At 39.6% G+C, this 22,596-nt stretch overlaps 1 protein-coding gene across 1 annotated transcript in view; it reads right to left on the bottom strand.

The window, feature by feature from the left end:
* The window catches only part of Slc5a3 (solute carrier family 5 (sodium/myo-inositol cotransporter), member 3), a 51,652-nt gene that overhangs the window by 7,492 nt on the left and 21,564 nt on the right, over window positions 1-22,596 (bottom strand). Inside the window, exon 2 of the mRNA XM_005375699.2 lies at window positions 9,443-9,582. Within this exon, the coding sequence (XP_005375756.1) occupies window positions 9,443-9,582 (140 nt within the window). The remainder of the gene's footprint in view (window positions 1-9,442; window positions 9,583-22,596) is intronic.

Here is a 22,596-nt window from a genome sequence, read left to right as displayed (position 1 = left end):
TTTGTCACGTACATGCACCAGCTCCCCACAATGAATGCAATCTTTATGTACTGCAGACATGTACTAATAAGAGATGGCACAGGACTCCACAATTCCCCCTTGTCTACCACATCTCTTGCCACCTAGCACCAGCACTCTGAAGCCTTCTCAGGATAAACCAAAGACCTAGATAAAGGCCTGAAAAACGTAAACTTAGACAGTGGGCTTCCGGGCTCCCCACTGCTACCAAAAGCCTTCTCATTTTTACCTTAATTCCCTTCTACCAGCACTGGCACTCCTTTACAGACCAAACCCAAACATGAACGCCAGCCAAAATGCAAATGGGTTTGTGCCCACAACCACAGGTTGTGATGGGTCATTCCATGCTTATCATACTTCTGATCTGTGCCTGGGGCTGATGTGAGCAAAGCTACTTCCACTCCCATGGCTCCTTATTACACCATGGAAATTTCCCCGAAAAGGAAATAACACAAATACAGAAGAGGGAAGTGGTGCAGAGACGAGCAGATTCTAGTGTACTGTATTCACCACTCCTAAAACTCATACCTCCCTACCTCTCCTCCCAGGGGACCAAGATGCCCCTTCCCCACCCTGAGGGAACCAAGCAAAAGTCCAGAATAAACTCCATCTCTGTCTGCTTTAGTGGCCCCAGCACACATAATAGTTTTAACAGTCCACTATGACCTTCATACAGAAAGGACTCTGACCAATTCCTGACTGCTTTCTATACCTATTTATTTGGATAAATTTAACCAGTTACTATCTCTCACAGGCAAACCTCAGGAGGAGGCCAAAACAATGAGATGCACATGGCCTCTTCCTCCTAGAATATGAAGTCTAGCTGGGGATAAAAGTTGCAAAGGTTGTGCTCACTTCGGCAGCACATATACTAAAAAAAAGCTGCAAAAGTTGCTGTGCTAGCAGAAACCCAGTGTTCTGCAAAATATTCTGTATGGCTCCTGTCAGAGACCATGGCAATGCTGTTACAGTCCTGGACATTTATAATGTGGACACTGGACATAGCTAGCTACACGTGACCTGAGGAATGAAAATGAGACTTTTGAACAGACATGATAGTCAAAAGCCCTGCAACTTGCTTGCAATTCTGAGTCTGTGCCATTTTTCAGGCTTTCAGGGATCCCTTTCCCAGGACAGCACAGGTTGGTAAAAGACCTAGACAAATGGGAGTTAGCAGCCAGGTGCGATGGCACAGGCCTATAATCCCAGCATTTTAGGAGGCTCAGGCAGAAGGAACCTAAGTTCAAGCCCAGACTGGGCAACTTAAGAGGGACACTGATACATGCGCACCCATGTTTATTACAGCACAATCTGTCATAGCTAAATCTTGGAAACAACCCAAATGCCCATCCACGAAGGAATGTATGAAAAAGATGTGGCATTTTTATACAACGGAGTATTACTCAGCCATAAAAAAAGATAAAACTCAAGGCTTTTATAGGTAGATGGATGCAACTAGAGACCACACTCATAAGTGAAATAAATAGGACCCACATGTGTAAACATATTGTCTTCCTAGTGTAAGAACATGAAAGAGTAAATAAAATCCAAAATGTATAATCGATAATATGAAAGGGAAAGAAATTGCACAAAGCAAGGAACAATGGGATGAGGGAAAGAAGCAAAAGAAAGAAAGTACTTCTATATACATATAAATTTGTACATAGAAGGATAGCTGGGATAACTGTACTGCTGATGTCTGGTCGTTTGTTGAAGGGAACAGTTAGTGCTTGAAATTTTTTTTTATATTTTGGCCAGTTTTGCATGCTTGTATCTGGTAATTCTGAGCAACTGATGTGAAGACAACAATATGCACTATGACAACCGTTGGTGAACTCCTACCATCCTGGCTAGTGAAACTCTGCATTGTCTCTAATGTTTAAATTATTACTTTCTTATTCTCTTTAATGGTTTAATCAATCTTCCCGTCTGGCATCCAGTAATCTGCGCAACTTTGTTGAAGATACCAATATGTAGTATAACAACCACTGTTAATCCCTATCATTTGGTTTGAAACTCCGTATCATTTCTAATGTCCTTGCTTTGTTTTATTTGTATTTTGCTATTGCTCTTTTTTTTTTACAACTCTCTTTAAAATAAAAAAAAAAAAAACATTCAAATGATTGAAAAAAAAAAGAGAGAGAGAGAGACACTGTCTCAAAAAATAAAAAAGGGTTGGGATGTAGTACAGTATCAGAAGACCTTGGGTTCAATTCTCAGTTCCAAAAATGTTTTTAATGGCGAGGTTGAATGGGCATTAAGTTGAAAAATGACCTTGCAGCTTGATGCCCATTCCCTACATCCTGATGGAGGCTGTCACTTCTGGAACTCAGAAGCTGAGGTCAAGGCAAGGAGGCCAGAAGAGAGGTGCAGTGTCTCCAGAGGACTCAGAGAGCCCTGTGCCCCACCTTCCTTCCTTCTGCCTGCGAGGGGGCAGAACAACAGGATTCAAGAGGTACAATGAAGGGTAGGAGTTTGCTTCTTAACCTCACCAACCAGGTAGGAGTCAAAACACAAGATCTAAATCCTAACACACATGAGCTTCTCTTATCTCCATCCTCATCCTCACCAAATTCCCTGCTCAGGTAAAACAGCTTACAGTTGTGACTCACTGCTACTGTCTAGACACGCCCCCAAACTGACATTCCTAAAACACTCCAAATAGATCACTTTCTAGTTTTTCTAGTCAGCTGATTAGACTAGTAAGTGGACAGATCATTATGGAACTATCAGTTCAATAACCTCAAATCTAATTACATACTTCCAGCACCTCCACTTAGGTGCTGGATGGCACAAGGGAAATGGTTCTATATCCCAGCGAGGTAGTCTAGGCACTATCTTCATCTACAACACAAAGACCAGCAGTGTTTATATTTAAACAATGCTTCCCACATATGGTTCTAGTTATAGAATCTCTTCATCTAAAACAATTCTGCAGAAGTAGAAGAGATGACTGATACCAGATGACATGGAAAAGAGGGGCCAAAACAGGTTCACTACACTCAGGCATTTCTCATTAGATGACAGTGTTCAGAAGCCAAAATAATGAACTACTTCTGCATACAGCTTACCCACATACTCTTCAATGTGTAAGCTCCCCCTTTGAATTTAAGACATTCTTACACTATTAAACGTTCCACTGTAATGACTGAAACTTCAGAGATCTGAAAACATCCAAAGAAATGGCTTTCCAGAATACTATACCCAATCCTGGAAAACACTGCTACCAAGAATACACCATTCATAGCAGCAAGGGAACCAGGTGCTCAGAGTCCTTTGCCCTGCTCCCCAAAGCGTCAGTCCTAAAAGCTGGGTACTACTGGGTCACTTTATGACACAAGGCTATTTAAACACCTGGGGCTGCCAAGCCCTAGCCCCACTCCTCACCTAGGTATTAAGAGAAAATGTGCTTTTTGTGGTGCTCTTAAATGTAAAGGTTGTATTTTTTTAGTTTTACATTTGCCTTAACCTTGTACTTGCATGTTTCCCACAGAAAGAGCTTGCCTGAATTGGAGTTGTATTCTGTGTCTCTTGTCTCTCAGACACCCTCCCCTTCCCTGGCAGACAAGTGGAAATTTCCACCGAAGCGCTCAGTGGGTGGGGGGTGGGGAAGGGGAGGGAGGGCTCTGCAGCCCCAAAGCATCTCGGAGTCTTTTTGAAGGTAGGAAACACATCTGCTGAAGCCAGTTCCTAGACTGCCTAGGTTAATTCTTTCTGGATTCAGGCTTCACGAAGGCAGTGAATTCACCTTAAAACTGAGGCACCCTTTGTGTGGAAAAGCCCTATTTCTTTTTATATCTGCTGGGTCTCATAGACTATAAAAACCAATAAACCTGCTGCAGAATCCTTACAAATTTTGGGGCACTGCCACTTAAAAGAAACCTCCAAGGACACAACAGCCCTGCGTTTAAACAGGCGGCAAAGCACCTACACACAAGAATGAGGTCAGGGTGCTGGCCTTGACTTAATGCTGGCAGGAAAGCACAAGAACATGGAAATGTTAGCTAAGGGGAAAACTACAGAGGAGAATCAATCTCCGCTACAGAGAGTGCCAGATCTTTTGGAGTAAGCTGCAGATACATTTGGGGAGCAAGTCAGTAAAATTCCACTGATTCACTATACAGTCAGTTATTTTTATCATTCTGCTTACCCGTAAATAGAAGAGTATCTTGTATATAGGCCAGCAGAACTTTGCCATAGGAACCTATCCAGATTTTAAAGCAGATGAAAATGGAAACAAGGAACAAAAAAGGTGAGAATCCCTTTCATTACTAAAGACTTCTTATTCAAAGACATGTGGAGGTCAGCTCAGTCTCAGGAAGTAAAATCAGACTTGGCAGAGCCAAAAACCACCTGAGGCTTCCTCTTATAACATGCACAAGGCTCAACACTGAAATGTAGACCCATTTCTTCTATAGTTCCCTCTCTTGCAACAGAAATCGCTCTCTGTCCAGCCCCATCTAGTGGAAAGAGAGCCTCAAATCATCTGCAGCCCTGCCATGAGGCAATGCACCTTCTGGCAAAAGGGGCTGTCACTATGATGCCTGACCCTTCTTGCAAGGATCTAAAGGAGCATCTACTCCCTCTGCTCTAACCTATGTGTGCGACATCCTCCCCTTTCAGACAGTTGGGGGGGGGGGGAGAATACAAAAATAAGACTTTTCCACACCACCTTGCCTTTCCCAGAAGAGATGACAGCATCAAGGTGAGCACAGGAAGGCAAGAGGGGATATTGAAAGGCCAGGAGACCAAAGCAAATCGAGAGCTGGGAATGGTTCCCAGGCCTTTTAAGACCCTTAGGTCTGGGCTGGACTCTAGTAGTTTCCAAACACTGCCTCATGACAATAAGTAGCAAGTGAGGCCAGAAGCTTCTGTCTAGAAAGCTGGTCCAGAAGATACAAATCCCCAACCACCATGACCTAACCCAAGCAGCAGGGGCATCTGGTCAACTCCACCCTGTTCCTAAATTCGTATCACCAGATTGGCAACTGACTTAAAATGTGATTGACCTTGGAGAAAAACTAGTGTAAATAAAAGTTGAAAGTGTGTAAGATATTGTCCTCATCCCTGATAAGGGTGACCAGACCAAGGCTTCATTCTGCTGCCAGAGGAAACACAGAACAATATTTTTAAAAACAAGCTGAAAATGGTCCCCAGCTGCATATAAATGGCCTACCCAATTCTACGGATTCTCTGAGATAATAAATTAAGTAAACTTCTGTGTACCAGTCTGGCAACTTAACCATCAAGCTTTGTTCCAGCAGGAAAACAAGTTCACAGTTATAAACAAGATTTACAGGCTGGGCGTGGTGGTGCAGGCCTGTAATCCCATCACTTGGGAGACCGAGGCAGGAGGATCATGGTGAGTTCCAGGCCAGCCTGAGCTACAAAGTGAGCTCAAGGCCAGCCTAAACTGCACATTGAGACCCTGTCTCAAAAAGACAAAAAAAAAATACTTACAGATACATCTCTGGAATGTAACCTATTTCTAAGATGGGGACTGACCAAATTAATATTTGGAATATAATGCCTATATTTTTATTGTTGGCATAAACTGGTATAATAATAAATACCAGGTACCATTTTCAAATTATTCCCTCTTCCTCTGGAAAGACTTCCTTACTAATCTTAAAGCAGCAGATTGCTCCTACCCAAGCACTTCTTTGCCTATCCTTTCCCCTTAAGCGTACTTGGCCTGCATGTAGCAGGGGACTGCCACTGGGAGAGGAGGCAGAGATGGGAGAATGAGGAGAGCAATTACCCAATATGCTGAGAATTAACTGTGGCACAGACACGTGGTTGTCAGCATGGGCTGGCGTGGCAGTTAGGGTGCAATATAAACTTGACTGGCTTTGGGATCATGCAGGGGATTTATGGAGCACACTTCTGGGTGAGTAATGAAGGCATGGCCTTCAGGTCTTTGGTTCCTGGCCTCTTTCTCTCTAGCTCTGTTCCCCTGCTCTGCTTTCCAGCCACATCGTGGACTTCCATCATAATGTTTCTGCCTTGGAGCTGGCCGTCCATGTACTGAAATCCCCTGAAACTGTGAGCCAAATTAAACCTCTCCTCCTTTAAATTGTGGATGCTGGATACTGTAAACCAGCAACAGGTAAGCTAATACTACTGCTGTTCAGAGCACCTTCATGCATACTTCCTTTGCTAGTGGCCTAAGTTAACACTATGTAGCTACATCCTCAGTTAGACTGCAAACTCCTTGACATCAGGTGCCATTACAAATCACAGAAACCACCCAGAGGCCTACGGATACCACTAGGACATACTACACCCTAAATGTAAAAGCATAAACACATGATACACACAGCACCACAATGAAATGTGGACTGTGGGAAGGCATTTTGTCTCACTCCATCAGCCAGCTAAAAAAGTGACTCTTGCACACCAGCATCAAGATTCAAGTCAATGCATCAGCAAAATAAGAGATCTATATTGTGGCTTCCAGGGCCACTGAAAATAAGCCAAAACTCTGAATGGCATGTACATGTACAACAAGTCCACTCTGTTTCTTTTTAACTATTTTTAAAAATTGAGCCCTGCTAGTAGGATGTAGCAAACCCTGGTACACAAGAATCCACTTACTGAATGTCTGCAATATCTTCTTGGTTATATGCAATACACATAAAGAATCTGTCAAATGAAGAAAAAGCCTGGTATAAATGTGACTGAGGTTAATGGCTATGGGGGATGGGCTGAAGCCAAGAAAACACCCACTAACCTTAAGTTCCCTGCTGCGGACACCTAGACACATCACTCAATTCCAAATCTTTATTCAGGTAACTCCAAATACACTAGCCCTCATATGTTCACTTACCAAACTTACTGTGGAGAATATTCATGGGCACTACAAAAACAAAAGGTAACATGGCCAAATAAAAGTGATCTAAAGAGATCTTATTAAAGTGCTCCTCACCATTTACATGCCAGTGTGTGAATTTCTAGAAGGGATACAATCATACCAGGCTTCCCGCATCTAACTATTCATACACACACCCACTTTTTGATGTGGTTTTTGTTGGACCATGTCCCAAAATTAGTTTTTTCAGAGACTACACTTTGAACAGCACTCAGTACCTTAAACAAATACCGTTGATGAATCTCAGGAAAAAAACCTTAAAACCTAAACCTCCCTTATTTTGGCTGGGCACTCCTCTTCTGTAATTCACTGTAGAAGTGTTACCCCTACTTTGCTGAGGAGTCTAAAATAAAATAAGCAGAAATATGATTGGTAAATGCCAATGAATTCAGTGACTATGACAGTCCTCGATGAGGCACATGCACCTCATAAAGTATCTAATTACAGGTGAGTTCTTCCAGGACCTGAATTTATTCCACCTATAAAGAAAAACCACCCCTCCACCCCCACCCCACCCGCAACACGCACCAGCACTGCAGAGAAGCATCAGCATTCCCCAGGCACTTGTTAGAAATGCACAGTCGAAGAACTAGGACAGTGACAGCAAAGCTTTTAGGGCCTTCAAGGATACAAACAGCCGGCTGCGGCATGCATGCCACAGATTCACCACCACTGGACTAGGATGTATCAGCACTAATGCACTTGCCTGGCACTCACCCTGCAAGCACACGTAGATAGAGAAACTGCTCTCTTTGTTCAAGGCCTTTCACCCAAGAACCTAGGTTCTTCCTGGCCAGATTTTAGAAGCATTTTCTTTCCTTTTTTTTTTGGTACTGGGAATTGAACTCACGACCTCACATTTGCCAGGCAGGCACTGTGCCAGAGCTACATTCCCCAGCCCTCTGGCCAGATTTTGTATGTTCCTTTCTTTGTGAAATGGGATCTTTTGGTGTTGCCCAGCCTGGCCTCAAATTCCTGGATTCAGGGATCCTACTGCCTGTCTCAGCCTCCTGAATATCTGGGATTATTATTACCACTGCACTTGACATATATTCTCTTTTTAAACAAAAAGGCAAAAGGATCCATCCATAGTGTGCTGTTAAATCCACACCCTTTTGTTAACTTAAAAGGCAGGAAGGAAAAATGGAAGGAAGAGAGGGAGGAAGGGAGAAAAGCAGGAAGGGAGGGAAGCAGGTAGGTAGGTAGGTGGGTTACATACACAACTCCACCCCAGCTCCCTCCCTCATTATCATCATGATTGTACAAGCAGCCCAGCCCCTGTGCATCTCCTGTTGCCTAGCAATGCTCAGGTGCATCCTTTTTCCAAAGTACTCTCAAGAAACTGAACACTAGCACAAAACAAGGTAAAACAATCAAAAGAGGAGGTTTGTAGTATGTGCCACATCTCAGGAGATAGTTTACATGCACTAAGAAGGCCTGAGTGTGAGGCATGACTCCATACAGGTCCCGACCCGTGTCCTAAATGCACATGACCAGGAGATTCACAAGGCTAAAGCAACGTTCTATCCACAGAGTACATCTGTAGAGATTATCTTACTTGCTGTCATAACAATGAATAAGAGAACGAACTACCTGAGTTCAGTGCCCAAGGAAGCAGAAGGACACCAAGTAAGTACCTGCTCAAGGCCACACAGTGCTGCAGAGTACCAGGGGGAGAGGACAATTTTCTGCCTCTGAACTTTTCCCCTTGTGCCAAGTACTGACTTCCATCTTCCCTAACACCCACTTCTAGGAAACCCACCAATGTGGAAAGATCTCTCCCTCACACTAGAAATGAAGTGTAAAACTGATACCACTATGGTTCAAAGACGCTTCCAACAAAATCTATGAATTGTTCTCATAGAATTTCTACAAAGATAGTTACTAATAGAGAATCTCACCCTTCATATGTTTGAGGAAGCTGCTGTACCCTGTGGGGGGAAAAAATGCCAGCACAGAAAACTGTGATTATTAGTTAGAACAGTAAAACCAATTAAGAAATATACTTTGGCCAGGGACAGAGCTCAGCGACATAGCACCTGCCTGACAGGGGTGAGGTCCTGAGTTCAATTCCCAGCATCAAAAAAAAAAAAAAAAAAAGTGTATATATATATATATATATACACACACACACACATGCACACATACACACACACACAGATAGATTTAGATATAGATATATCTGCAACCTATGTATTTACAAAGGAAAAACTAAGCATGTAGAAAACACACTGTTTACTGAACTGTTTTAAAGGCAAAGCAATGCCAGAGGAGGAAAATGATCAAACTGACAAGAAAAAACTTCTTACAATCAAGAGCTCATAAACTTGTGGCTCATTAGCACAGGCTATTTTTGTTCTGATTGTAGTCTACCAACGGCCAGGATAACTACACCCTATTTGCAATACAACACTGTTACAGTACTATTATGTGCCTAAAGACACCTGGCACACAGGGATCTAATGGTAAAATTACGGTAATTCCTAGTATTTCTCAGTATTCGTAACTGAGCCAATCAAAGACACTTTCCTCATGCTTCATGAACAAACTTACCCGCCTCTCCAGTGCTGCTGACTGTGGGCAGAGATCTTGTAAGGAAGTGCTCGCTCACCCAGGTTTTCCAAGTTTCGTACTATGGCTCCTCTATCCATCAGGGCTTCTATTGTACGTTTCAAAGCAGCAGCAGTCTCTGGCTGTTTTTTGTTTTTGTTTTTAAAGAGAAAAAAAAAAAATCCATGAGAGTCAATATGAGAACCAGAATGAAAGTCCAGTTAGTTCCAACCCTAACAGCTCTACTGGTAGGAATCTCTGGGTAAAAGCAACAGAAAAAAAGTTTTGAATTAAAAGAGATGCTTTTATAGTAAGGATACAAGATATCTCACAGGTGTGAAGGAAAATCTGGAGAACCAGGCTTCGAAGAGTTCAGGAGTCAGAGCAGCTCCAAGGATCTGGAAGGCAGGAACTAATGAGTGGCTTCTTCAGAGCACCTCAGCAGGGCTCAGCCAGTGGAATCACTGTCACTTCTTGTAGCTCACGACTCAAAGTTCCAGGAGAAGAGCATCCTGTTGGCAGGCCACCTTAGTTTACCACTCCACCAAAACCACAGCCAACGGCGAAAGGCAAAGGGAGTTGTTCCCAAAGAAAAACGGGAAGACTCTAACTGAAAGGGGAAGAACAAAACTGTTTCTGCCTTCATGGAGCTTACCACCTATTAAAGGGCTTACACAAATATACATGTTAAGACCAAAAGGCAGAGAACCAGAAGGCTTATGGAACAAACACACTCAGCTGGGTAAGAGCTTAGTTAAGGAAAGCTTACCTGACAGCAGCCCCGTGAAGACTAGAGATAAAATGAACCAAAGAATCAGGAAACAAGTAAAAGAGCAAGAGCAGCAAAGTATGAGTGGACTAACGAAAGAACTGGGAGTGCCAGAGGCTGAGGTCAAGGAGGACTAAGAAGGAAATCAGCAGACCATGTACAAGAATGTAAGTAATAAAGGTCTGTTACAAAAACTAAAATTCAGACAATATACAAACCTGATCATCCAGAGATAAGACTTAACATTTTGGCAGATTTCTTTCCCAAATATATCTCCATGCATACACACAAATAAAAAATGTTGGAAGAAACAATACAAAGATAAACCTAGAAAGTCCAACTACTGCAATGTGGAAAGTGAGGGTGAAAAGTGAGAAAAGGGGTCATCCAAATCTGGTGGTTGAAGAATAAGCCTGTCATTAGCTGCTGAAAAAAAATCTGGAGAATCTGTCAAGGGACAGTGAAAAGAAGTGGGATTAGGACATGCTGAGTCTGAGATACCATAGCTCCCTAAGCTGACCTCTCAAGATGTCAACATTAAGGTTAAAACTCAGGTAGGCTACATATACATGTTTTAGTCATCCACACAGAAGCTACTGGAGGCCTGAGAAGGTGAGCTCATCGTAGCAGGTCAGAGAGGGAGGAGAGGAAACCAACAAAACTTTATAGAGAACACAGACATTTGGAGGCTGACAAGAGGACCTGAAGTCAGAGAAGCAAACTTAAAACACACACGCAAGCAGGACAAGGAAAAGCAAGAGCTTGCTTTGTCACAGGAAAGTAAAGAAAGGCAGACTCCAGAAGAGAAAGGCTGAGAATGGAGATAAAGAGCTTCAGGGCAGTGACTGCACAGCAACTTAGCAAGACAGGGCCAGAAGGTAGAGGGCAAAATTTCCCAAGGTAGAGGTACAGGGCCATGACAAAGAACACCGAACTTGTGGGGCAAGCAAGTCTAAGTGAAGTGTAAGAGAACAGGAGAGAAAACATATGAGCAAATCAGGAGTTGAGGAGGAATAAACCAAGTCAAGAGGTTAAAATGTAGAATTTTTGAACAACAGTGATGATAGTGACCATGTATGTCTGACTGGTATAGGCCTGACACTGATGTAGTGTTCTATTTGTACGTATTTGACTTTTACTAAAAAAAAGTTTACAGGTTTGAAATTGGGCCTGCAAGAGATACCAAGGCAAAGCAGCTAGTAAGTGGAAGAGCTTGCTACAAGGAAAAGGAAACCTGCCGAAGCACAACTGAAGAACACAGAGGCACAGCAGAGACAAAAGCAACAAATGCAAAAGGGAAGAGAGACAATCCAGGTGCAAGATTTTGAAGTGCAGGAAGGAACTTAAGAAAATGCTACCTTCCCATGGTTCATTTTGCATCAAAAAGTGTGGAACAAGTATACATGTGTATTCTGGCAACCACAGAAAATCAACTATATAAATTTTCTTTCTGACAAATACTGCAAGGACAATACGAATGCACAGGGTATTGGTTAAAGCTTACAAAGAAAATTTTTTACTTTAATTTCATATTGCAGCCCACCATTGATTTAAAATAATCCTGACGAAAATATTTATTGATATATTTAACCAATCTTATGATGAAACAATGAGTTTTCCAGAAAACAAAATCACAGTTAAAATCAATTCCCACTAATGTTAGCTAGGTAAGAAGGCTATGGCAATTTCTCCTTATGACAGCATTGAGTAAATATGGTTCTAATCACATGAACACTGAAATTCTTCTCACTTTTCATTAATTCACAAAGACATTTCCTTACTTCTGCAGGAGCCTCATTATTAACAGCAGGATATTTCATTTCAGTAAAGATGCTGACTCTTGACCTGGCATGGCATCAATTAACTTAGAATGCACTGGATGAACTGCATATCCAAATGAAGAATCCAGGCCTAAGAAAAATGAGCAACTTTGGCTGACTCAGTCTTTTGATTAGTTATCAAAATCCTTAATTTTCAGTTTTGCTTGATTAAAAAGGAATATATCTCATTATCTTTTGTCTTGTTTAAATTTCAACTGAAGTGTTTACAATGCACAACAGGGAGTACCTTCTTCTGAAATAAGAGCCTATGAAATAAAAAAGATTTTCTTCCTACATTTGTTCAAAAAAGGGGATAGCTGCCTCAAAAGAATGTAACTTATGAAAATATCAAAACCTATTTTGTTAAGCCGGGCATGATGGCACACACTTGTAATCCCAGCACTTGGAAGGCTGAACCAGGAGGATCGCTGCAAGTTCGAGACCATCCTGGGCTACAAAGTGAGCTCAAGGCCAGCCTGAACTGCATAGCGAGGCCCTGTCTCAAAAAAAAAAAACATATTTTGTTGACTCTGGTAAGTCAAGGTCAAATTGTAGACTGCCCGAATGGTCATACTCATTTCACTGTGGTTTCAAATTACCCAAATTATAGGGACTGAAGGAATAATGTAGGAGTTCATTAGGGTTGCTCAACATGTCCCATATACCTTACTTCACAAAAGCAGGATCAGCAAACCAGAGCCCATGGACCACATGCAGTGCATTACCTGTTTTTGCAAATAAAGTTTTACTGAAATAGTCAACACATACATTTGCATAGCGTCTATGACTGTTTCTGTGCTTAAAGGCAGATCTATACAACAGAGACTATATGACCTCAAAGCCTCAATTATTTACCATCTGGCCAACTCTGCTCTACACTGTGATAGGCTGAAGAAGCTAGCAGCCCTCAAGCCACTCACCAGGAAATGCAACAAAAATAAAACCATGAGCCTGAACAAGATTCCAGTCCTAGCTTATTCACTAATGAGTTATAAAGCCTTGGACAAACACCTAAGACTTACTGATTTTGCAGTCATGCCTTAGTTCCTCCTGATAAATTAGTGGTTCTCAATTTTTGTATTTCTACAAGCCTCACATGAACATTCCCACTGCAATTCTCAACATCTCCTGGGGCATACAGTTTTATAAAAGTCTCACTCTGTTCTTTATGCCCCCCATTCTGAATCATCATCATCTAAACCGTCCCTTCCAACAGAGGTGATTCTGAGATCATTCTCATTTTAGTTCTAACCACACTTGTGGCAATCAGTAAATATTCTTTCACTAACTAGAATGTAAGCTTTAGAAGAGCAAGGACCTTTATTTTGCTCACAACTATTTCCAGAGTGTAACACAGTCTGCATCATGGAAGTTATGTTCAAAAGTAGTCAAGTGAATTAATCTATTCATCATACCTTCCCCCAAGAGCATCTCTTTCTCTTGCTTCCTTATTCCTGTCTTTTCTCAAGGAACCCTAAGTTTCATCCTGTTTCTAATACAATGTGAAGCTATTGTCCATATACAACAATGCATTTACAATATTAGTGTTTTCCTACTTGCTTTATATTGTACTAAAGGCTGCAATACTGATACTATATCTCAAAAAGTTCCAAGCCAAGCATGATGCCACATGCCTAAAATCCCAGCTACTGGGGACGCTGAGAGAAATAAAATTAAAGGACTACAGATGTAACTCAGCACTAAAGCACTTGCCTAACATATCTGAGGCCCTTGGTTCAATTCCTAGTACTGAAAAACCACCACACAAAAAAAATCCAGAATTTCATCTACTAGAAATGAAACTAAATGCAAACACATGTAACTTAATACTGGTGGCAGTACATTCTGAGAAAAAAATCACTACGCACTTTTATTGTGGCACGAACATATTTACACAAACTAAGAGCAAGAGCATTACCAGGCCACATAATCTATGATATCTTATACACTGTCCATCATTAAATGAAATGTTACGTGAAAATATTAAACATTTCATGCATTCCAGAAATACAGAGTTCAAATATACGTAGAAATACAAAAGTGGAAAGTTACATTGGTCTTACAAAATGAACAGTATAACTACTGCCCCTCTCCAAAAACCCAAATCAAAGTACAGTATACTGAGATCCCCCAACCCTCCACCACATCACAATGCTATCATCAAGAAAAAATAAATAAATAAATACCGGTAAGGATGCAGGGGAGGGAAAAGGGGAGCCCTTCTGCACTACCCGTGTGAAGATAAATTAGTCCAGCCATTATGGAAACCCGTATGCATATCCATGTTTACTGCAGCACAATTCACAATAGCCAACATATGGATCCAGCCTAGATGCCCATCAGGATATGAATGGATAAAGGAAATGTGCTATATTTACACAATGGAGCACTACTCAGCCGTAAAGAAGAACAAAATTCTGTCATCTGCAAGATGGATAGATCTGAAGGCCATCATGTTGAGCAAAATAAATCACTCAGGCACACAAACTGTAAACTGCCTGTTCTCCCTAGTATGTAGTCTAAAAATGGTTCCAAGAAGAAGAATGAAGACTACTGAGACAAGAGGAAGGGAATAAGACGGAGGGGACGGAGTATAAGAGTGGGTAAATAGGGGATATAGATGTGAGCAAAATACAAACAATGAACCCTGTCCCCAAAATGTGAAACCAGGGAGGCCGGGCAAGGGGTATGGAGGGATGAAAACTACCAAAATATGCACATGTACAAAGTGTGCCATGTGCATGTACGAATCTGCCAAAATGAGACCCATTAATCTGTATAACCAATAAAAAAAGCAAAAATAAAAAAACCACTACCCCCCAATTTAGCTGATTTTAAAATGTAATTAATCATAGGGAGAAAATCCCAATTTCTATCTTTTTATTAATTACTAAGATGACTAGTATGTAGCCTACCAAAGATGACTTAAACACAACAGGACTATTATGCAAAAGACAAATTTGTTTTATTTTGTTTGTACCCCAAGGGTAGACTGGAATCGAAGGGTAAAAATTACAGAGAAAACAGCCTTAATTTGTAAACATATTTCTGATAAAGACAGCTGTATGAAAATGAAATAGGCTATGTGAAGTACTCGCTTTTCCATCACCTGATACACACACATAAATAATAGATGGCCACTGCCATCAATACTTGCAGTAGAGCCAAGCATGCTAGTGCATGCCTGTAATTCCAGCACTCTGGTAGGCTGAGACAGGGGGATTGCAAAGTTCAAGCCCAGGCCAGCCATCTTAGTGAGGCCAATGCTTTTCACCCTGTTCCAAAAAAAAAAAGGTGTGGGGAGGGGGCTGGGGGTGTGTCTCAGTGTGAAAGCCCTGGGTTCAATGCCCAGTACCATCCCCTAAAAACTGAAATGCACAGCTTGCAGTGGGTGGTTGGCTGAACTTGGCCACACGTAAAGCCCCTACCAAAACTAAATTCCAATCTATCCTCATACCATTCAACTTTGCAAGACTATCTGAAGTTAAACTGATTGTATTGAATACTGCAATTGCATGGCAGTGAAGAATATGTGCGATACGTTCTACTGAAAGCTGCTGTTGCTGCCTGGATTATTTATGCTACTTGCTGGCTATTTTACCTACTCCAGTTGACCCTTGAAACTCCCAGGGTTAGTGGTGCTAACCATCCCACCTGAAGTAAAAAATCTGAGTGTAAGATTTTTGATGATGAATAATAGCTTTACTGATAAAGTCAGTAAAACAGAAGCTTTACTAATAAAATCAACTTACATGTTTAGTATGTTATGTCCACTAGACACAGTGAAAAACACACAAGAACTAGGAAAGATCACTTTTTATTGTGACACACAGTTTATATGAGACAAACTGCTCACATGGGGCTTCAGGAACATCATATAGTATTTCAAGATTTTTGTGAACTTCAGCCCACACCAACAGCAAGAAGCAGCCAGAAAATTATCACAACAGCACAGTATGCATTAAGCTGACTTTGTGCAGTTATGGGTCAATATAGTAACTTTATGGTTGTAATTCTAGTTTTCTCTTAAATGAAATGGTGTCATGTATAATCTTTAAGTACTTGAGTGCTTAAGTCTTGATAAACTCTTACTTTTAAAAATAGATCTGTGTATAGACTATATGGTACTAAAAGATAAAAGACTACTATCTAAATTTATAGGCTATGTGGTTTGTCTGAGAGCTTTTCCAATCTCTCACAATCCCAAACAAAAAATCTGCATATACAGTAAATGGACTTAGTTTGCTCAAACCCATATTTTTCCAGGGTCAACTGGAAAAATACTTTCACTACAATCTTCTTCAAGAGTCTGTAGGAGAGCTGGGGTAATAGCTCAGTGGCATAAGCGCCTGCCTAGCAAGTGCAAGGTCCTGAGTTCAATTCCCAGTACAAAAAAAAAAGTCTGTAGGAAGCCACAGTGTCCTCAGATGATGTAAAACCACATCTCTAAAGGTCCTAATTAGTGAAGTTTCTATAATAAAGAGGGAAAAGAGGTGGGGAGAACAAAAGAAAGAAGAGCATCTCTACCTGCCCTAAACTAAAATCCCCTCTCAGCAAGTCTAAGAATTCATAGCGGTATCATAAACACTACCACTGATCAATGACCAATGCTAAATCTAATTAAACGTATTTATATCCCAGAAGAGAAACCTGTCAACAAAATTATCTGATTAATCGGACTCTATGGCAAAGAGAGTCTCGAGACAGCAAACCTCAGAGTACCCAGAAAGTGTAACACACCTTTCCCCTCATCCACTAGGAAATTAAAACAAACAGAACACACATTTAATGGCACACAGCATCTTTATACACTTTGCTCTCTTCCTTTTCAAGCAGAGAGGCCTCAAGGAATGTCGAGACAGGGCAGAAAATGTCAAAAACCTATGAAAATGAAAAAGCAATAGTGCTACAAGAACTATTGACTAGTTGCTTAAACAAAGCAAAGTTCAGTCACATCCTGCAAAGGCAACACTCTTTCAAAAAAGGGAAGAGGTGAAGACAACCGTATGTAATATAATAACCACTGGTGAATTCCTACCATCCTGTCTAGTGAAGCTCTGTATCGTTTCTAATGTTTTTTATTTTTTATTCTCTTTAATGGTTCAATCAATCTTGCACTCTTACACCTGGTAATCTGAACAACTTGGCTGAAGATAACAATATGAAATATAACCACTGTTAATTCCTATCATTTCGTTTTGAAACGCTGTATCATTTTTGTTTTTACTTTGTTTTGTTTTTGTCTAGGTTGTTGTTGTTATTTTTTTTTTTATTCTCTTTAAAATAAAAGAAGGGGGAAGAGGGTCAGGCAGGGTGCTCAATGAGTAGATCTCAATTAAATGTAAGACAGGAGGGCAGAAGACAACTGACATTTGGGGGCAGATCAATGACGGCACTGTTATTTGGTACATTTTCCCACCCATGGCAGTATTACGCCTAAGATTTCACTTTCTTCAAAAACTCATCTATTAAACAGATAAGAAAAGTGGGAAACCAAAAGCAAGTAAATAACATGATAATGATAAGTCAACACATATCAGTTATAACCATAAATGTAAATGGCCTCAATTCACCAGTCAAAAGAAACAGACTGGCAGAGTGGATTAAGAAACAAAATTCAACAATATGCTGTATACAGGAAACATGTTTTACTCAAAAGGAAGTCCACAGACTGAAAGTCAAAGGATGGAAAACAATCCTCCCATGCAACAGGAACCCAGAAAAAAACAGATATTGCTATTCTGTTTGCAGACAATATAAACTTCAAACCGAGAACAATCAAAAGAGATAAAGAAGGTCACTACATACTTGTTAAGGGAAAACTGCAAGAGGATGAGATAACAATCATAAACATGTACACATCAAATATCAGAGCACCAAACTATATAAGACAAATCTTAACAGACATGAAAACCCATATACTTAATAACGCTATTGTAACAGGGGACCCTCAATACCCCTTTGACACAAAGAGATCAACTGGACGAAAAATCAGCAAAGAAATAACTGATCTGAACCAAATTTGCAAACAAATGGACTTAGTAGATGTATACAGAGTGTTCCACCCCACAACATCAAAATATACATTTTTCTCCATTGCACTTGGGACTTTCTCTAAAATAGACCACATTCTAGCCCATAGAGCATACCTACCTAAATGCAAAAGAATTGAAATTATCCCATGCATATTATCTGACCACAGTGCAATGAAATCGGAAATTAATGACAAAAGGAACTTCAAAAACTCCATAAACACTTGGAAATTCAACAACAACCTCCTGAAGAACCATTGGGTCACAGAAGAAATTAAAAACTACCTACAAATAAAAATGCAAATACAACTTACTGAAATCTGTGGGATGCGATGAAAGCAGTCCTCAGAGGGAAATTTATAGCAGTGAACTCACATATAAGGAAAACAGGAAGAGAACAAATAAATAGCCTAATGCTACATCTTAAAACTTTTAGAAAAAGAACAAGTCTGGCCCAAAGCCCAAAGAAGGGAGGAGATTATAAAGATTAGGGCAGAAATTAATGCAACTGAGACAAAGAAAACCCTCCAAAAAATAAATGAATCAAAGAGTTAGTTCTTTGAAAGAATAAATAAAACTGATAAACTCCTAGCCAACCTTATCAAAAAAGGGAAGGAAAGAACTCAAATTCATGCAATAAGGAATGAAAAGGATGAAATTACTACAGATTCCACAGAAATTCAGAAGATCATACCTACTTTGAAAATCTTTACTCCCATAGGATAGAAAACTCAGAAGAAATGGACAGATTCCTAGATATGTATGAATTACCAAGGTTGAGTCAAGAAGATATCAAAATCCTGAACAGCCCAATATCAATTAATGAGATTGACAGCGTGATTAAAAATCTACTGACAAAGAAAAGCCCAGGCCCTGATGGACTCACAGCAGAATTTTACAAGAAATTCAGAGAAGATTTATTACCAACACTCCTCAAACTCTTCAATGAAATTGAAAAGGAAGCAATTCTCCCTAATTCATTTCTGGAGGCAAGCATTATACTGATACCAAACCCAGAGAAAGACCCAACCAAGAAAGGGAACTACAGACCAATCTCCCTAATGAATATAGATGCAAAGACACTCAATAAAATACTAGCAAATAGAATGCAGCAAATTATCAAGAAAATCATACACCACAACCAAGTCAGATTCATTCCAGGAATACAGGGCTGGTTCAATATTCACAAATCAATTATACACCATATCAACAGAGTCAAAGACAAAAACCATATGATCATCTCAATAGATGCAGAAAAAGCTTTTGACAAAGTCCAACATGCATTCATGATAAAACTCTACAGAAAGTAGGAATAGATGGTCTTTACCTCAACCTGATCAAAGCCATCTATGACAATCCAACAGCCAACATCATTCTAAATGGACAAAAACTGAAAGCTTTTACTTTAAAATCAGGAACAATGCAAGGATGTCCACTGTCACCACTCCTGTTCAACATAGTTCTGGAACCATTAGCCAGAGCAATTAGACAAGAGAGAGAAATAAAAGGAAGAAGGATAGGAAAGGAAGAACTAAAACTACCACTATTTGCAGATGACATGATACTTTACAAGGAAGACCCCAAAAACTCTACAAGAAGACTCCTTGAATTAATCAACAAATTCAGCAGTGTAGCTGGATACAAAGTCAACACCCAAAAATTGATAGCATTCCTATACACAAACAACAAACAGACTGAGAGAGAAATTAAGGAAACCATCCCTTTCACAATAGCATCCAAGAAACTGAAATATTTAGGAATCAATCTAACAAAAGAAGCAAAAGATCTATTCAGTGAAAACTACAATACTTTGAAAAAAGAGATTGAAGAGAATCTCAATAAATGGAAAAATATTCCTTGCTCAAGGATAGGAAGAATCAACACTGTGAAAATGGCCATACTACCAAAATTGTTGTACAGATGCAATGCAATTCCCATTAAACTATCATCAGCATACCTCACAGAGCTAGAGAAAAACATTCCTTAAATTCATCTGGAACCAGAAGAGACCCAGAATAGCAAAAGCAATCCTATGCAACAAGGCCAAGTCAGGTGAAATTACAATCTCTGACCTGTAATTATACTACAAACCCACTGTAATAAAATCAACATGGTACTGGCTAAAAAACAGACCAGAAGATCAATGGAACAGACTGGAGGACACAGACACAACCACAAACACACTCAGCCACCTCATCTTTGATAAAAGGGCCAAACAAACTCACTGGAAATTGAAATTGAAGAACAATAGCCTCTTTAATAAATGGTGCTGGAAAAATTGGCTTGCCACCTGCCAAAGACTTAAAATAGACCCAAGTCTATCACCAAGCAGCAAACTCAAGTCGAAATGGATCATAGATCTCAATATTAAAACAGAAACACTAAATCTACTAGAAGAGAAAGTAGGTAAAACCTTGAAGACATAGGGGTAAACCCGGAAGAGAGTTCATGAACAAAAACCAAATTGCACGGGAAATACTTCAAAGAATCAGCTGGGATCTCATCCTACTGAAGTTTCTGCATATCTAAAGAAATCACCAGTAGAGCAAAAAGAAAACCCACAAATTGGGAAAAAATTTTAGCTGACTGTCCCTCAGACAAAGGTCTTCCATCTAGAACATATAAAGAATTAAAAAACATCAGACCCTCCAAATTCAAAGACCCAATCCAAAAATGGGCAGCTGAGGTGAATACACACTTCTCAGACAAAGAAATACAAATGGCAATAAATACATGAGAAAATGTTCAACACCATTAGTCATCCGAGAAATGCAAATTAAAACATTGAGATTTCATCTCACACCAGTAAGAATGGCTAGCAGTAAGAAGTTAACCAATAACAAATGCTGGTGAGGCTGTGGAGAAATAGGAACTCTTCTCTACTGCAGGCAGGAACACAGACTGGTGAAACCACTGTGGAAATCAGTTTGGAGATTCCTCAGTAAACTAGGTCTAGAGGTCCCTTTCAACCCAGCTATTCCCTTTCTGGGTATTTTCCCAGAAGATCTGAAAACATCATATCACAGCGATATATGTGCATCCATGTTCACAGCAGCACAATGTGTAATTGCTAAATTGTGGAAGCAACTCAAATGTCCATCCACTGAGGAATGGGTAAAAAAACTGTGGTACTTTTATATAATGGAATATTACTCAGCTATAAAGAAAGATAAACTTGAAGATTTTATAGGTAAATGGTCACAACTAGAGACCATACTCATAAGTGAAATAAATCAGATCTGCATGCGTAAGCATCGTATTGTCTCACTAGTGTAAGACTTGAAAGAGTAAATAAAAACTAGGAGGTATGATAGACATTGTAAAATGAAAAGAAAATGCTCAAAAGTAAAGGGCAATTGAGGTGTGGGAAAAGAGAAGGGAAAGAAGGGGAAATTATGTAAGTATGTATATGCAGGATAGCTAACATAGTTGTACTACTGTCTTCTATTTCTCTACAGAAAGGAACAGTTAATATTACTTGTTTGATCAATCTTGTATATATCTCTATTTGTTTTCCTAAGAAACCACTTTGAAGTTATCGATAAGTAATACAACAACCATGGTTAATTTCCTACAACTTTCTCTGTAACTGTTTTGTTTGTATTATTCTTATGCTATTTTGTAAATGGATGTCTGTTAATATGTTTTCCTTCTTTTATTTTTTAAAATAAAAAAAGCAAAGAAAATAACTCATTTTATTATTTATTTATTTATTTATTTATAAGAAATAACTCAATGCTGGTAAAAATATAAACTTTCTCAAGGGCAATTTGGCATTTTTCTAAGAATTTACTCTAAGCAAGCTATCATAACCATACAAAAGGGTTTAGCTATAAAAATAGTCTCCAAAGTAAAGTAATTGAGATAATGATAAACAGAAAGCTAAGTGTCCAATACTGAAAGCTACTAAATTACTTTCACTAATGAACAAGGAAAATGCTTTTGTGTAGCCATCAAAAAACAGGATATTGATCCTTACACACTAGAATTAAAATATTTCAATAATGAAGAAAAATCAGGTACAGTGTCTCCACATTGTTATGAATGTAGTATGTACACATACAAGAAAACTATACATACAAAATATTATTAGTCATCCATAGATAGTGATGAGAAACTTCATTTTTAATTTTGTTATCCGATTTCTTTTTACAGTAAGCAATAAAAGTCTTAGAAGTAAACTTTTAAAAAATTTTAATTGACAAATGTACATTTTGTGATACAATGTATTTCAATACATGTATACAATGTTTAATGATCAGAGGGGGTAATTAGTATCACCTGTCATCTCCTGCATTTATCATGTTAAAAACATTCTCGAAATCCATTATATTTTGAAATGTTCATTAAATTACTATTAACTAGAGTCACCATACTGTACTTATACAACATTAGAACTTGCTACTCCTAACAGTATTTTTGTATCCTATTATCAACTTCTCTATTCTCCCATTCCTCCTGCCACTCCAACCTCTGGTAACCAATATTCTACTCTCTACCTCTATGAATTAAACTTACTTAGCTTCCACATGTGGG

The sequence above is a fragment of the Chinchilla lanigera genome, unplaced genomic scaffold (assembly GCF_000276665.1).
Source record: "Chinchilla lanigera isolate Chin_1 unplaced genomic scaffold, ChiLan1.0 scaffold00006, whole genome shotgun sequence".
Taxonomy (NCBI): domain Eukaryota; kingdom Metazoa; phylum Chordata; class Mammalia; order Rodentia; family Chinchillidae; genus Chinchilla; species Chinchilla lanigera.
Note: the sequence above shows the minus strand (reverse complement) of the source record. Positions and strands in the feature narration are given on the sequence as shown.